Source organism: Dunckerocampus dactyliophorus, chromosome 5 (assembly GCF_027744805.1).
Source record: "Dunckerocampus dactyliophorus isolate RoL2022-P2 chromosome 5, RoL_Ddac_1.1, whole genome shotgun sequence".
In the NCBI taxonomy this organism is placed as follows: domain Eukaryota; kingdom Metazoa; phylum Chordata; class Actinopteri; order Syngnathiformes; family Syngnathidae; genus Dunckerocampus; species Dunckerocampus dactyliophorus.
In genome coordinates this window covers 5,973,783-5,989,303 of record NC_072823.1, presented here as the reverse complement: position 1 = coordinate 5,989,303, position 15,521 = coordinate 5,973,783, and the positions used below count along the sequence as shown (strand labels likewise).

The window sequence follows — 15,521 nt, the reverse complement described above, 5'->3', positions numbered from 1 at the left end:
CCCTGCTGGCAAATGTTTTTATTGGCTTGTGCACGTTGAAGGACAATTCTGCTTAACACAGAAGCGGTTAAAAAAAAAAACAACAACAAAGTTTTTGTAGTTATTTATATGAAATAAATCCTATTATCACGTCTCATGCATTGCCTCGTGCAACTTTTCTCCCGGTCTGTGTTTGTAACTTTGGATGGTTAAATGGCACAAGGATGAAAGTTTGCAGACTGAAACATGAAAATTGAATGCGTATAATAGAGAGAAGCAGCAGCAGCAGCAGCAGGAGAAATTCCATGTGCCAATGAGGGGTCGGCTTTATTACCAGCCTGTCCGCTGCAGTTAAGCCCAGTTAATTCAGACAGTAAATTCCAGCTTGTCACATTTCATTGAAGTCACGTCACATTCAGTGCGTCTTTCCCGACAACGCAGTGAGGCAAGAGGCTGCTAGCGAAGGCTTTATAAAACCAAACAACAAAAAGAGATGCAAAGTAGAAATCAATGAGATGGCCAAGGATGTGTCAGAGTGTGCAGAGTGGAGGTTACTCTATTTCTCAGAGTCCCTCATATACTCCCATGAAAAATATATAAAAGCTTTTTCCTAGCCAATACAAGCTCCAACCATCCCCTCCTATCCTAGCAGTATACCGACAGGATGTGTGTTTGGGTAAGGCTGCAACTGTCCAGGGACCACACTTCTGACTTGAAGTGAGATGTGGGAAGGGAGGGCAGGGAGGAACAAAGATTCTATTTTTAGACCTGTGTTGCTGTAGTGCACATTGGCTTGTACCTTTTTACGCAGGACCATCAGCAGTACGAGTGAGCGGACAGACTCCCAGTATTTGTCCATGTTCACGTTTGTTTAAAAAACAGGCTTTGCTACACATCTTAAAATAAAACCTGTAGCTCTGCCAACTATACGCATTTTTAAACTGTCTATATTCCGACATTGAGGCTCGATTTTTGGCAACATACACACACAAATATACCTTTTTTATTACTGTTACGGGACCTTTTTAATGTGATTGAGCAAACGTTTGTTCCAGTGAAAGAAGTACGGGGACTTAACCAGAAGTGTTATAATAATAATGAAGAGGATGAATATATGGCAGGTCTTTAAAGGAGACAGCAGGTGCTGCGTTTGAGTTCATTTGGGACTTTTTTTCAAAAATCAAAAACAGCTTGTCATATTACAGTGGAACCTTGGTTAGCGTCATTAATTCGTTCCAGAAAGTCCGACTCTAACCGAAACGGACGTTAACCGAAACAGTTTTTCACATAAATCATGTAACTCCAATTCATCCGTTTCACAAAGCCAAAAATGACAAAACCTTTCTAGTTTTATGTGCAGGAAAAAAAATTGAAATGCATTTAAATACACATTAATGATGAAAAAAAGGGATAAATGAACATTTAAGGCTACTTTTACCTTCATTGAAGATGCGATGCTGTTTGTGACTGTTCTCAAAGACACGATGTGGCAGCGACATCAACCACCACCACCTTCCTGTTTTGCCATGAATTGCTTCTTGAGATCAACAGGGTTTCTCACCTCAGCAACAACAGCCTAAAATGGAGCCAAACAAAGCTGCAAGTGCCAGCATTTTGACAAAGAAGGTAAGAAACACTATTGAATTAAAAAAAAAAAAAAAATCACTCATGGCAAAACAGAAAGGTGGTGTCTGAGTGGCGTCTCGTTGTCCCATCGTGTCTTTAGGAACAACTTCAGTGAAGGTAAGCTCAACCTTAAATGTTCATTTATCCCTTTCATTCGTCATTTATATGCATTCAGGATTGTTTTATGCATGTAAAACTCTAAAAACGCGTTTAGTGTTTTTGAGAGCCAACCGCCGATGACCTCGTAGACAAGCGACGTAAGGAAGCTAAGTTCGGGTTGCCATTTTATTATCTAGCGAATAGGATGCTAACAAGGAAGGACGTTTTTTGATTGAAAATACACAGTTGGACTCACGCAGTGTGTTAACATGACAAGACGCGTGCCATATTGTACACTAACTGGAAAATGTACGCAAACTGAGCCATACATTTTTTTTTTGTTAACCAAAAAAACAAAAAAATCTGACCGGTAAATTATACTGGTATGTTGTTATTATTATTATTATTATTATTATTATTATTATATTTAGTTTAATGATGATGATGACTGAATTTTGAAGAAGTTACTATCGTTAAAGTGTTTTAAGCTTAAGGAGCACAATTATATCATTACAATGAATTATCAGCGGTACACTACCACAGACGTTTATTGTCTGTGTTTATTTCCCACGTCAGTGATCCAGGGGTCCACTTGTACAGTTATCAGCTCAATCTAATAATCCACACACAGTCATGCCCCCGAGTCATCTCGATCTCTTCTCACCAGCGTCTATAAATACAGTGTGTTACTTCCTTGAGGCTCGTGCTGTGTTGTCGAGCTAAAATAACCGACTGGCTCACGCAGTCGACGCACTTCAACTCCACGTGCGCCAGCTGTCGCGCTCGCACGTCTACGTGTGCGAACATCTGCAGCACAGTGTGTTGTGAGTGCATTGTTCGCATCAGACCAAATCATCCACTTTGCTTTTTCGAACTTCACGACATGCACCGTACGTAATAATATCTGTGTCTTCCGGATGTCACCTGACCTGTCTAACCCTCTCATGTTGACAGAGGGCGAGCCCATTGAAGCCATTGCCAAGTTTGATTACGTCGGGCGCTCTTCCAGGGAGTTGTCCTTCAAGAAGGGCGCCTCGCTGCTGCTGTATCAGCGGGCGTCAGAAGACTGGTGGGAAGGACGGCACAATGGGATCGACGGCCTGGTGCCACACCAGTATATTGTGGTCCAAGACATGTGAGTAACTTGTGCAAACGTACAGCAACCTGATGAGAGCATGAATGATTGAGATGAACTGGAGTACATGTACAGTAACCTGATGTCTAACCTGGCAAGGCTTTTCATCAGCAGTTGACTCTCCAAAATGTTAATAGAGTTTTACATGCATAAAATAATTCTACTGTAAATGCATATAAATGACGAATGAAAGGGATAAATGAACATTTAAGGTTGCTTTTACCTTCACTGAAGACATGATGTGATGGTTCCCAAAGACATGATGTGGCAGCGAGATCAACACCACCTTCCTGTTTTGCCATGGGTTATTTCTTGAATTCAGTGGTGTTTGTCACCTTCTTTCTTGAAATGCAGGCGACTTACTTACTTTCTTTGTCTCCATTTTGGGTTATTGATGTTAGAAACACTATTGATTCACGAAATGCCTGATGGCAAAACAGGAAGGTGGTGGTGGTTGATCTCGCTGCCACATTGTTTTTTGGGAACACTTCCAATGTGATAGCAATGTGATACTCCCAGAGTCATGAACCAGCCACTGTGTGCCCGAACACGCTTACCTGACTACTCTGCCATGTTTGCTGCTGGTGCTGAGTGAACTGATTCACTGTCTTGTTAGGATAGAAGCATACTCACTCCAATGCCCACAAAATGGCCATTTAGAGTACTTGCTGTGCTCATGTCCTGTCTCTGTGCCTCTATCCGTAAATCACCAGGAGGGGCACTGCTGATGTCCTCTTGCTTAATGAAAAGAGCAGGAGGATTTACTGCTGTCCGGGTAGTGCCGTCACACCCTGCTCTCTAAAGCAAGAAGGCACAGAAGCGCAAGTGCATGATCTTTACATATCCCATAAAAGGCTCAGAATAAAACATGCATCACAGAGACCATTTCAACACTCCATCTAATGCTTGCGACCTCCTTAAGTTTATATATTATATCATACATGTATTTTGAATCGGGACCTGACTTTGCTCTCGTTACTCGAGAGCCACCGTACTGTAACACAGCTCACGCGGTGCATCATCATCATCATCATCAATCCTGAAAGACGCAGAAATGTGACTCATAACGAATCCCCGGCCTTTGGGAAGCTGAGACACATGCTGACTCTGTCTGTCCTCCTCTTTCTGTCTGTCTCAATGTCTTTGTGTCCCAGAGATGACAACTTCTCAGACACTCTGAGCCAGAAGGCTGACAGCGAGGCCAGCAGCGGCCACGCTGGAGAGGATAAATGCTCAGGAAAAGACATCAGCTCACCCGCTGACACCAGGATCTCTGAGGCTTTCATCGCCAGGTTGGTACAATACATGTGGAGGAATCTTATACTGTCTACTAGTAGATAGGACACGCTGCAGACTGCCACTGACATTACTGTCTTGTTAAACTTATGGCATGTTGAGGTAATTTTTATATATATAGTTTCCTCGAAGGTTAACTCTTAACGTCTGCCAGATGACAGAACATTTTTTCTTAGTTTGTTTTCATATTGACTATCTTCTTTATTGCATTAGCTGACGAACTCTATTTTGCCGCACTCAAGAGCTCTGACAAAACCACAGATTTTACTTTGAGTTGTAAAATGTTAAAACGTATGTATCACAATATCATCACCTAATCACATACGATATTGGTACTTGCCTTTCATAAAAACATGGTTTCGTACTTGTTGGCAAGCACAGACGCCAAACGTTTCTTCTGGTTGGTCACCAGGGTTGTGCACTTCTCGGGAAGGATTTTGGTTCACTTATCTCTCCAAATCCTGAAGGTCTTGAGGGTTTCCCTTGGCATCTCCAAGTTTCAGTTTCCTCCCCCACAGATTTTTGATGGGAACAAGGTCCCGAGACTGGCAAGGCCCCTTCAGGATCTTAAAGTGCTGCTTCTTGAGACGTCCTTTGTTGCCTTGACTGTATGTTTATTGTCATGCTGGAAGACCCATCCGACCATCTTCAGTGCTCTGGCTGAGGCCAGGAGGTACCTGGTACCTCCATGGTACCTGGCCCTTCAATGCGGTGAAGTCTTCCTGTATCATTCCTGTATGTTTCCACCTCCGTGGTTGTCGTTAGGGATGGTGTTCCAAACATGACGAATCCAGGTGATGCCAAAGAGCTGCATGTTGGTCACATCTGACCACATCACATTCTCCTAAGGCCCGTCTGAATCATTCAGGTGTTGACTGGCAAACTTCAGATAGGCCAACACCTGTTACCGTCTTGACTAGTGGGACCTTCTGGGAACTGCAGGATCTCAATCCAGTACAGGAAAGTGTGTTAGCGTTGTTTTTCTTGGGGACTGTGGTCCCAACTATGTTTAATTCTGGGCTGATCCCTCAGCTTTCTCAGAATCATCCTTACACCAAGAGGTGAGCTCTTGCATGGAGCTCCAGACTGAGGGCGATTTGCTGTTATCGTGTATTTCTTTCATAGCGTGCCAACAGTTTATCTCACCAAGCTTCTTCTAATTTGTGTGTTTCACAAGTACATACAGTAAGCCTGTTTGTGGGTTTTTTTGTTGTTGTTTTTTTTAATCGATATTTTGTCTCAGTTAGGATACCATATCTTTGCATGAGGGTAAACTTCCAACATTATTAGATGATCAAATACTTGTTTTCCCCGTCATTCTTGGTTGGTAGGAGAACTCCCAGTGTCACAGGACTCTGTTCGTTCAACGTTCATGGAAGGTTATCACAGAATCTGTTCATTATTGTACTGTTATTTTACACATTTGTATTTGGACGCTAACAAGCCTCCTGCTATTAAGGTGAGGTACACAGTACACACCAATTGTAGCCTAATCACCTCTTAGGGCACAGGTCTCAAACTCAAGGCCCAGGGGCCAGATTTGGAAAAGAAAGCCCAGAAATAATGCACGTCAAAAAGACATGTCATTTTTAAATAACTGAGTAATTTTTAGTTTTTTAAATTCAGATATATATTTTAACTTTATGGTTACATCCAACTTCTTCCGTTATTTGAAATGTTATTTATTTTAAATTTTTGAAATATGTTTATATTAGTTTAAAAAATAATTATAAAAGGCCCAGAAATAATGCACATCAAAATGACACATATTTTTAAAAATATATACATTTTTAGTATTAAAAAAACAAAATCTAGCCATCTTCCTCCGATTATGAAATTCTATTTTGTTTTACGTTGTAAACATGCTTATATTGTTAAAAAAAAAATCAAAAAGACAATTTTTCTTGCTAAAAGTATTCGTTCTGTCAAGTTACTGCATGCAATTGGAGTGTCGTATTTTTTTGTTGTCAAACCCCATTTAAACTGAATAATACAATAGTTTTTGCTTGGCACCTTGACTTCTTTCAATGTAAGTTTGTTGGTAAAACAATACAAAACAAAAACGATAATAATCAAAATGTGTAATAATATCATGAGGTGATTATACATTAATGTGGTTTCACAGGCTGCTCACTGAGGGTAACCAACACTGCAAAGTGGCTCACGGTGAACGCGGGTTTGATGCCCCTGTGTTAGAGAGATAAGACTCCTTCTACCAGACAATTCCTCTTGGTAATGGTGCTGCACATTAAGTGTTTTTGTCAGCAGGAGTTTGTCATGTGCGTGTATTTTGTCTCCCCGGCTCTTCTACTTCCTCATTGCTACATTTGATGACCTTGAAACGTGTTACACACATGCACACACACACTCATTCCCTCACCACACTGCCTCTGCTTCACATTTGCTGTTGAGCCTTTCTATTTGAAGTATTCACAGTTCACACTATTCCAGTCTTGCATATTTAGGTTAACATGTATTATTATTAGTCATCATAAATACTGCGTGAGTTGGTAGTGATGTGGCTTAGTTGCAGTACCTCTCACTCCAGTGTAACTTGTTAAAGCTGATTGCGCCCCCTGCAGGCTACTAATAGTTACTGCAGTTGTTTTTCTTTCCATCCTGCTCTGCTCCATATTTGAGTGTTGGTTATTTCAGTCACAAGTATTTGGACAGTGACGTATGCCCTTTATAAAGCACCTTGTGTGCAATTTCAATTGCAATTACATCTTCATTGTTTTATTTTAGTAATCTTGTGAAAATGAGGGCTATTCTAGTCCTTCCACATTCCAAAACCATGCATGTTAAGCTAATTGGAGACTGTGAATTGACCATAGATGTCATAAGCTATTTTTTCTAAACGATTAGCACGTGTGACAGTGTTAAAGAGCCGTTTCCTCTTCATTTCCTTTTCCAGCAGGCACAGAAAAAGGTCAGATCCACCATCACGCCGCCCTCCTGCCCGCCCCAGCGATGTCCACTGTAAGGTCCATCCCTCCCAGCAGGGTCACCCTGCACACGGAGGCACCCCCGAGATGGGCTCCCCAGTCCTAGGCCACTTCAGTCCGCGTGACATGCTGCGGAGTCGCAACCATTTGCCCGTGGATAGCCCAGAGCGCCGGCGCCGCACCGGCCACGGCAGCCTGACCAACATCAGTCGCCATGAGTCCCTGAAGAAGATGGAAAGCCCACCCATCCGCCGCTCCACCTCATCGGGCCAGTACACGGGCTTTAGTGAGGTCCACCACCGCCACCATCACCACCACGGTGGCAAGCCTCTGGACCCGGAGACCATCGCACAGGTCAGCGCGGGAAGAGCGGCGACGTGACCGCAGCTCCCTCCACCGTCAAAGCCCCGCCCCGCCCTGTAACAACCTAGTCAGTCCCTGTCTTCTGCTACCGTGTCTTTGTGTGCTAACTACACGCAAGAGAGCAGCTTGACTTGAGGGCTTTTCTTCACACATTATGTGCACTAGTCCACATTACACAATAATAACCCTTGTTAGATATATTTGCAATCTGCAAATGGGACTGACCGTAAAGCACCGTGTATAAACCACACTTTTTTTTCACCTCCTAAGAAGCAAAAAATTGGGGTGCGGTTTATACACGCTGACAGGTCTGTGACCAGACTCGGACTGAAAAGTAATATCAGACAACTCTTCTACAACGCTTCAGTGGAAGATCACTCGTACTACAAGCCCAGTCACACCGCCTGAACTTTGCTGTAGCGTTCCTGGAGCGGTGAAAAAAATTAATCACCGTTTAACAGAAGTTGGACCCCGTTAAGGCAACGCCGTATCCGCTCGGCCACCGCTGATGGTCCCTCCTACCGCTCAAAGTTTTGAGCTGCACAAAATATTACAAGCGGCTAATTTTCCGCCACGGCAAAGTTCATCACCGCTCCAACAACGCCCAAAGTTTGGCGCCGCTAGACGCAAGTTCGTGGACGCTTGGGTCCGCTAGGCCAGAATTTGGCTATAAATACCGGGAGAAATTGACCAGAAGCGCATCTGGGAAGCCGTCTGTGGGTCAGACAGTTGCTTTGACTTTAGCGCTCTCTGCTGTACAGTTGCTGAAAATGCTTGTGTATGCTTGAATAAACATTGGAGTTTATTCAAATTCACACTGAAGCAATGCAGCATTATGTAATTCCATTGCAGATGAATTGATGGATGGCAGATTTCTCCTTTCTTCTTCTTTTTGAAATTGCTTAGTACCTTTACGCATGTTGATTTGAGATGAAAGAGTTGGCAAGCATTTATGAACTAAAAAAATTTTTCCCCGCCGTGAGCCTGAAAATGGGGGTGCGGTTAATACACGGGTGCGGTTTATACACGGTGCTTTATGGTATGCACGAATCATAGATCAGGGGTTTCCAGCCTTTGTGACCTCTTGTTAATAGGGTCATAGCGGAAGACTGAAAAAAAAAAAAATATAGTAGAACTAGAAGTGGTCATGTTCAAACCAAAGGGATGCAGCCCAGCCCAGAGTGTACCCTGCTTCTCCTGCAAAAAGTCAGCTGGGATAGACTCCAGCATACCCCAGCCACCCTAGTGAGGACAAGTGGCATAGACAAAGGATGTATGATGCTTTAGGATTAGTGGGAGAACTTATGCTTGGCAAAGCATGTTCTCACCACCATATCTTCTCTGCATACTTTGCATAACAAAGCCTTGCATAGGAGAGGATACCCATGCAAAGTTAAATGTTTTTTGTTTTTTTTCTTTTAGAATGTGCAATGCATGCTGGGTGTTTACATTCTCTCTGTCACGTCATTATTATCACCACCACCACCTCCCCCTCGTTCTCATCATGAACGTGTTTTTATTCCCACAGGACATAGAAGAAACAATGAACACCGCTCTGAATGAGCTGCGTGAGTTAGAGCGCCAGAGCTCGGCCAAGCACGCCCCCGACGTGGTGCTGGACACCCTGGAGCAGCGGCAAACCCCCGGGAGCAGCGGGGGCCCCACTCCAGCCAGCTCCAGCGAGTCCCTCGGCCCGCCTATCCACGGCGTGATATTGAGGTCCACCGCAAACACCGAACCGCCTTTCCGCCGCAGCACCAGCGCCTCCAGCGATACCATGAGCACCTTCAAACCCGCGGTGACGCCCCGCATGGGAGTGCAGCTCAAGCCGCCCGCTTTGAGACCCAAACCCATGGTCGTGCCCAAGTCCAGTCAGATACCGCACCCTCCCGCTACGTCCCCTCAGGATCCATTGGACAAATCCTGCACCATGTAAGCTTTGGGAATGAAAACAACTTCCACAGAGGCTGCACAATGCATGCAGCAGAGATACTACAGTCACAGTTTTCAAACCATGGACTGCTGGAATTAATGTTCGTAGGTAGCCAAACAAAACTTCTTGTGTTGATACGTCTAGAATGAACACCAACAACAAATCACAAAGGCTTCCCGTAATGTTGCATAGTAGTAGTTAGGTGAAAGACAACTAACACACCATGGTGCATGTAACACGTGTTTCTCACGGATTAGCTGGCTGCTCCAAGGAAAGGTGTTGTCAACTGCCTCTAACATATTTTACACACACAAGTTGCCATCATAAAGCTGCTGTGACCAGATTTGACTTTCTAGTACTCTAGTGCTGCATCACCTAGTCTGTGTATATTGCGTCAACAGTTGGAGAAAACCACTACTTTATGAGCAGCATGATACTTTTACATCTACACTTCCTGAAGTAAATATGAAATATGCACACAGGTTGTGGAAGACAGCGTAGCTTAGTTGGCACCATTTAGCCAAAGCATGGACGTGGACTCTCCAAAAGATGTACTGTATAGTAATAAAGGACTCACTGGAAGGTTGCCGTGGACCTAAAGATGACAGCTCCCTGTCAAGATCTTCCATGCTGGGATGAGAACGGGACGAAAACACTCCGAATCCCTTCCTGTGTGCCAGGACATGTGTGCGTGTGTGTGTGTGCGTGTGTGTGTGTGTGTGACAGCTCTGGCATGTCGAGGGGTCTCGTGTGCCAGTCAGCAAGCAGATGTGAGTTCCAATCTGTGTGTGTGCGTCATTTGTATATTTAAATCTCTGTCGGTTGTTTTGGAAATGTTCATCCGAACACTACAAACAATTGGACTGAATTTGCAATGCTCTCTAACTGCAGGTTTACGCCATGTGTGTATTCATCAAAAGCTACATAGATTTCTGAATTACTAACTTGTTGTTTTTATAAAAATGTTTTTGTTTCAAATTAGAACTGACTGATACCTAGAGAGCAAATAATGTAGAATAATTAAGCAAGCAGTATAAGAAAGTGTGCTTTCATCGTACTGTAATGACAATGACAGTAGAACTGTACTGTGTACTTGTGAAAGTGCCTTCTAAGATGTTTCCGGACATTCATTCATTCATTCATTCAATCGCTGTGTACGGAGCAGATATGCTGCAGTAAGACACATTCATACAAGTACAGTCATGATGCCATCCTCCGGAGTTAAAGTTGGTATTGAAATAAACGGATCACCCACTGCACTTTGACGTACGTAACTGTATATAAGGCATGTAACATCATAACAGGTCCTCAAGGGACTTCTTTCTAATAAATGAAATAGTTTGTCCAGTCTGGGGTGGAGTTATTGCGCAGCGTATGACTGAATTGAAGTTGCTGTTTTATTCACTATATTGCAACATGAAAGGAAAGATCTTCACTCTGAATGAAGGCATTTGCATCACATTTTGCTTAATTGTCTTTTATATGTACAATGTAGAGCAGATGTGTCCAAACATCTGCTCGACAGAGGGCCGCGTACTGAAAAATGATAGGATGCAAGGGCCACTTTGGTATTTTGTTCAAGAAAAAGGGTATTACTCGTATGAACATCGGACTTGTTTTTTTTTCCATTTTCCAAATATTTCAACATTCTTCTTAAATCATCTTTATTCCCATAATGTAACTTTCTCCCACAACCTAATGTTTCTCATAAAATTATGACTTAAAAAAAAAATTCTGTAATATTTCAACTCTGCTACTAAGATAACATTATTTTTCATCATAATATTACAAGTTTATTCTCATAAAATTACAGCTTTTTCCCATTAGAATACGTCTTTGTTGTTTTTTGGTCTTAATACTTGATTCTTGTAAAATATATTTTTTTTAATATTTCAACTTTGCTACTAAAATGACATTTTTTTTCAGCATTTATGTTCTTGTAAAATTATGACATAGCGTTAGATTTCAAGTTTTTTCTCTTAATATTTGGATTGTATTCTTGTTTGTTTTTTTTTTGTTTTCTTGTTAAATTAGATTTTTTTGAATGTGCCGTGAGCTCCAAATGGCCCCCGAGCCGCACGTCGGACACCCCGATGTAGCGCTTAGCCTGACATGCATGTTTTAGGTGTGTGGGAAGAAGCCACACAAACAGATGTTCCAATGGTGGTTCAAACCCTCAATCTGGATGTTAATATAGCTACACGTTACACAAGAAAATGTGAGTAATGCAATAGAGTCATAGGGAATACTGCAATACAATACTGCAATTCAACATTGTTTTTGTTGTTCAATTAACACACAAAAAAAGTTATATTCTGAAATAAATCAAGATAAAACATGATCTTTTATAGTTATATTTTTGTTTTCATTTCTGTTATTAGCTTGCACAAAATTATTCAGCCATCATCGCAAATTATATTTGTAAAGTTTATGAACTCATAGCATCATTGTCATTGTCATTGCCATAAAAAAATGTCAAATTTTGAAGGTTTCCATCAAAGATTTCTGAAAATTTGAAACCCAAACAAGCAACTAATATTTAACAGGATAATTTAAAAAAGCAGTTGTCGAATTTTAATGAAATAGCTATGAACCTGAGAGGTTCTTTTCTAATTTCTAAAATCATCTGACACTACACTCTGCCATCCTGTGCTATTTGTGGCAGCTTCAATGTTCCAACATCTGCACTGTTTACTGGAGTGCCTCTGGGTTTGCTCCGGGATTTAGTCTTTGAGGTCATCTGGGCAGAGCAGAAGGGTTGGTATACCAAAATACAAATAGAGTACAACAACAATGCATTATGCCAAAACCCCCCCTTACCTCAGCAATCCCAACCTTCCTCTGCCAGGTGTGGACGCTCTGCTGCAGCTTCTTGTGTTCGTCCTTGACGTGCATGTACTGGGCAACGTCAGGCGCCTGGTGCTCTGACATCTGGTGGCGCAGCTGCTTGTTGAGACCCTCAGCCTTCAAACGCTCCTGCAAGAAGAAATAGTTGGGGTTCAGATAAGGAAACGCTATAAAAAAGGAATGCAAAACAATGATGTCTGCACCAACTCATTGTAATGTATTTTTATTTAGCCACAATGAACACTTAACACGTTAGGAACATGCATGTTAAATATTACGTGTAGGGAGAGCACATACTGTATAAATAACCGTTTACACTCAAACACTCTAACATGGATGTTTCTGGACTGAGGGTAGTTCATAAATGAATAAAAACAACAGCTATAATTACACGAATAAAGTCAAACTAACTAACAGTGGGGAAAAAAAGAGAAACGAGAAAAAAGTCGCAATTTTACAAGAATACACTTGTAATACTATGAGGAAAAATAATGTAATTTTAGGAGCAAAAAATTGAAATACTGAAGAAAAAATAAGCATTTTTTTTTACATCTAATATTATGAGAAACAAACGAAACTAAAAAAGTTGTAAAGTTGGAAAACTATGTTGAGGAAAGATATAATATTATGGCAATAAAGTCAAAATATTTTGAAAATTAAATTTACAAAGATTATTTGAGAAGAAAGTTGAAATATTTGGAAGTTTTAAAAGAAAACAGCAAAAATGTGGAAAGAAAATACCAAAGGCCGAAGTTCATACTAATAATAGGCTTTTTCACCTGTATCACAAAGCTGAGATGTGTTTTTTTCTTGATTTTATATATATATATATATATATATATATATATATACACACAGTATACATATATATATATATATATACATATATACATGTATATATAAAAAACATCTTAGCATATGTATATGTATTGCTTTAGTAAGTGGCCCTTGCATTCTTTCATTTTTCATTATGAGGCCGTCAGTGGAAAAAGTTTGGACCCCCATGGCATAGGCAGAAGTGTAATTCGTCCCAACATGTGTTCCACAACCTCTTCAGCACGCAGCATGTCCTCCTCCATTTTCTCCAGCATCTCCTTCCTTCTGGTGATGTCACTACTCAGCTCTATGGACTCCTGGGTCACACCCTGAAGCATCTCCTGTCCACACATTTGTTAAACACCAGGAGCTAATGTGTGCACTAATGTGTGTGGGCTACCTTGTGAGAGTTGAGGACACGCTGCGCTTGCAAAAGTTTGACCCGCAGCTCCCCGAGGTTGATGTCCATTATCGGCTCACTGTACTCCGTGAAAATGTCCTGGATGCATCAAGACAGAAGGAATACAGTGTTCAACCATCAAATTCACATCACGCAAGTGTATTCATGTGTATCACATCATGTCCTCCCCACCTCATGTCCTGCTTTTCCCATGTCTCTCTTCTCCTGCAGCTGCTGCTGGAGCCTCTTCTCCTGCACCTTCAGGGCTTGGATCTTCAGTTTTAAAGTCTCACACTGTGTGCCCTGCTGGGATCGTGGGAAAGGATAGCACCAATTCATCTCTGAATATGTAAAAAAAAAGCAAATACGTCCACAATATCTAACCCTTTTTTATGACAAACGTAATGACTATTGACATTATGACTTTGGCTATGGAGGTTCTGTTTTCAATGCCGTTTGTAGTCCAGTGCACACTTAGGCATACAGATCATTTGTACTGCAATGACTAAGCACTAACCAAGACAGGTTATATATATTTTCATTTTTAAAAAGTACCTGATACAGTATGCTCTGCAGTTAAGCAAACAGATGTACCTTACTCCTGATGTACTGGAGCACCTTCTCTGGTCCTCTCATGTTGGACATCTTCACCATTGGTTTGACTAGTCTGTCTTCCAGTTCATTCTTGGCACTGCGGATGTCTGCTCGCTGTTGCTCTGTTTCTTTTAGGGAGGCCTTGAAGGCAGTAACAGGAGGTGAAAACGTGGTGGGTGAGTGTGTGTGTTTCTTTTTTTTTAAATGTTTAATTACTTTGCGGCACGAACCTTGTAGTTGTCCTTAATTTTCTCAAATGTATCTTTGTGTTTCTCTTTTTCTTTTATCACCTCTGCTACTTCCCTTTGTGCTATGCTGAGTTTCTGGTCCAACGTCAGTTGCAAAAGGCCATCGGGCAAGTTGCACTGAGATCTCCGCCCCCATCTTTGACCCTGACAAGGCAATACACACATACATGTGTGTAGTGTATCTTTAGAATGTACACGGGACCAACCAATTTAAAAAAACGGCCGAGTGCCGTAAATGGCCCCCGGGCTGCACTTTGGACACCACTGGTGTAGGGATGTATAAATAAACTCAAAATTGAAGGACGCTGGGGCCACTTTGTTACATTTTGCACCTTACAAATGCTAACAAATTATCTCATTAATAATTATTTTGCTTTATTTTTACATATGCCGAGTGCCAATAAAAAACTAACTCCTTTCCAAAAATGCAGCATTTTGGACACCAGTGCTGTAGGTCTTCACATGCTTACCACCCTCTCAAGCTGAGTGGTTCTGGTGTCTCCCAGACTCTCAGGCGGGGTCAACAACAGGCCTTGAGGGTCCAGGCGGGAGATAAAACGTTCAAACATCTCATTCTCTGCCAAGAGTGCTGCAATGGAACATCTAGTGGCCACAAGATTAAAGTCTGCGTTATGGGGGCTTCACTTGAGTCACAGTGATTAATTGTTAAAGTAAGATAAAGTGCGTATTATGTATTAGTTATGTGACATGTTCAAGAAAACTACTCTGTTTACTCACAAGACTATTTAACTTTGACTATTTTAGCTGGTTAGCATGAAACCGTTCAAAAATGGACGACAAGCTAAGCTAGCATCAGCGTCCTTCTCCCGTTGCTAAAGCTCCGGAAATTAAACGTCAACATTCGACAAATGTCACTTCTTTTCACTTATCCATTTAAGTGTTGTTGAGTTACTGTAGTTGTTGAATACGAGCGTCGACGAGTTCTTGTTGCTCCTGTGGAATTTTCGTCTCCATTAGGGACAGTTTTTCCTCCATGGTTGCGACGGTACACTGCACTGGTTGCTAAGGGGTGGGAGGATCGATATAAATCGATCCAGTGTAATGATACCACGGGTAGCGTCAGTATCGGTACATGCTAGTGTGATTTTAGAAATGTATGTTTTTGTTGTTATTCATATTGTTGAACTGTTGTATTTCTATTGTATTTAGTCAAAAAGTAGTGTTGTTACAGTCGTTTTGCCTTTATTTATTAACAGTTGTATGCAATAAAATTGAATCG

General features: G+C 41.7%; 2 protein-coding genes across 7 annotated transcripts in view; one reads left to right on the top strand and one right to left on the bottom strand.

Annotated features, from left to right (window-relative positions):
- srgap1a (SLIT-ROBO Rho GTPase activating protein 1a) overlaps window positions 1-11,044 on the top strand; it is a 94,129-nt gene extending 83,085 nt beyond the window's left edge. Inside the window, exons 16-19 of one of the 4 annotated variants that reach the window (XM_054775372.1) lie at window positions 2,659-2,839; window positions 3,994-4,131; window positions 7,050-7,434; window positions 8,972-11,044. In XM_054775372.1, coding sequence (XP_054631347.1) covers window positions 2,659-2,839; window positions 3,994-4,131; window positions 7,050-7,434; window positions 8,972-9,379 — 1,112 coding nt within the window. In that variant the 3' untranslated portion in view covers window positions 9,380-11,044. Of the gene's footprint in view, window positions 1-2,658; window positions 2,840-3,993; window positions 4,132-7,049; window positions 7,511-8,971 lie in introns of all 4 variants that reach the window. The other 3 variants (XM_054775368.1, XM_054775369.1, XM_054775371.1) reach the window with 3 other exon arrangements.
- An 87-nt stretch (window positions 11,045-11,131) lies between these two features.
- Window positions 11,132-15,331, bottom strand: ccdc113 (coiled-coil domain containing 113). 3 transcript variants are annotated; one of them, XM_054775374.1, is made up of 9 exons: window positions 15,195-15,331; window positions 14,752-14,884; window positions 14,264-14,425; window positions 14,034-14,174; window positions 13,632-13,742; window positions 13,440-13,538; window positions 13,273-13,380; window positions 12,197-12,352; window positions 11,133-12,116 (listed from the first exon to the last, which is right to left on the bottom strand). In XM_054775374.1, exons 1-9 carry the CDS (start codon window positions 15,275-15,277, stop codon window positions 12,009-12,011), a joined length of 1,101 nt encoding a protein of 366 aa, XP_054631349.1. In that variant the 5' UTR covers window positions 15,278-15,331; the 3' UTR covers window positions 11,133-12,008. The 3 variants fall into 3 exon arrangements, with proteins under 3 accessions (XP_054631350.1, XP_054631349.1, XP_054631348.1); XM_054775373.1 differs by having other exon boundaries at window positions 11,136-12,116; window positions 13,632-13,745; XM_054775375.1 differs by lacking the exon at window positions 13,273-13,380 and having other exon boundaries at window positions 11,132-12,116; window positions 13,632-13,745.
- Between the last annotated feature and the right edge of the window lie 190 nt (window positions 15,332-15,521).

Excerpts from the sequence above, each read along its gene's own strand:
- ccdc113 (XM_054775373.1), bottom strand. The coding sequence starts at position 15,277 with ATGGAGGAAAAACTGTCCCTAATGGAGACGAAAATTCCACAGGAGCAA. Across the intron at positions 14,885-15,194 it reads GCTCGTATTCAACAACTACA|ATGTTCCATTGCAGCACTCT; the intron begins GTAACTCAACAA and ends TGTGGCCACTAG. Across the intron at positions 14,175-14,263 it reads AAATTAAGGACAACTACAAG|GCCTCCCTAAAAGAAACAGA; the intron begins GTTCGTGCCGCA and ends ACTGCCTTCAAG.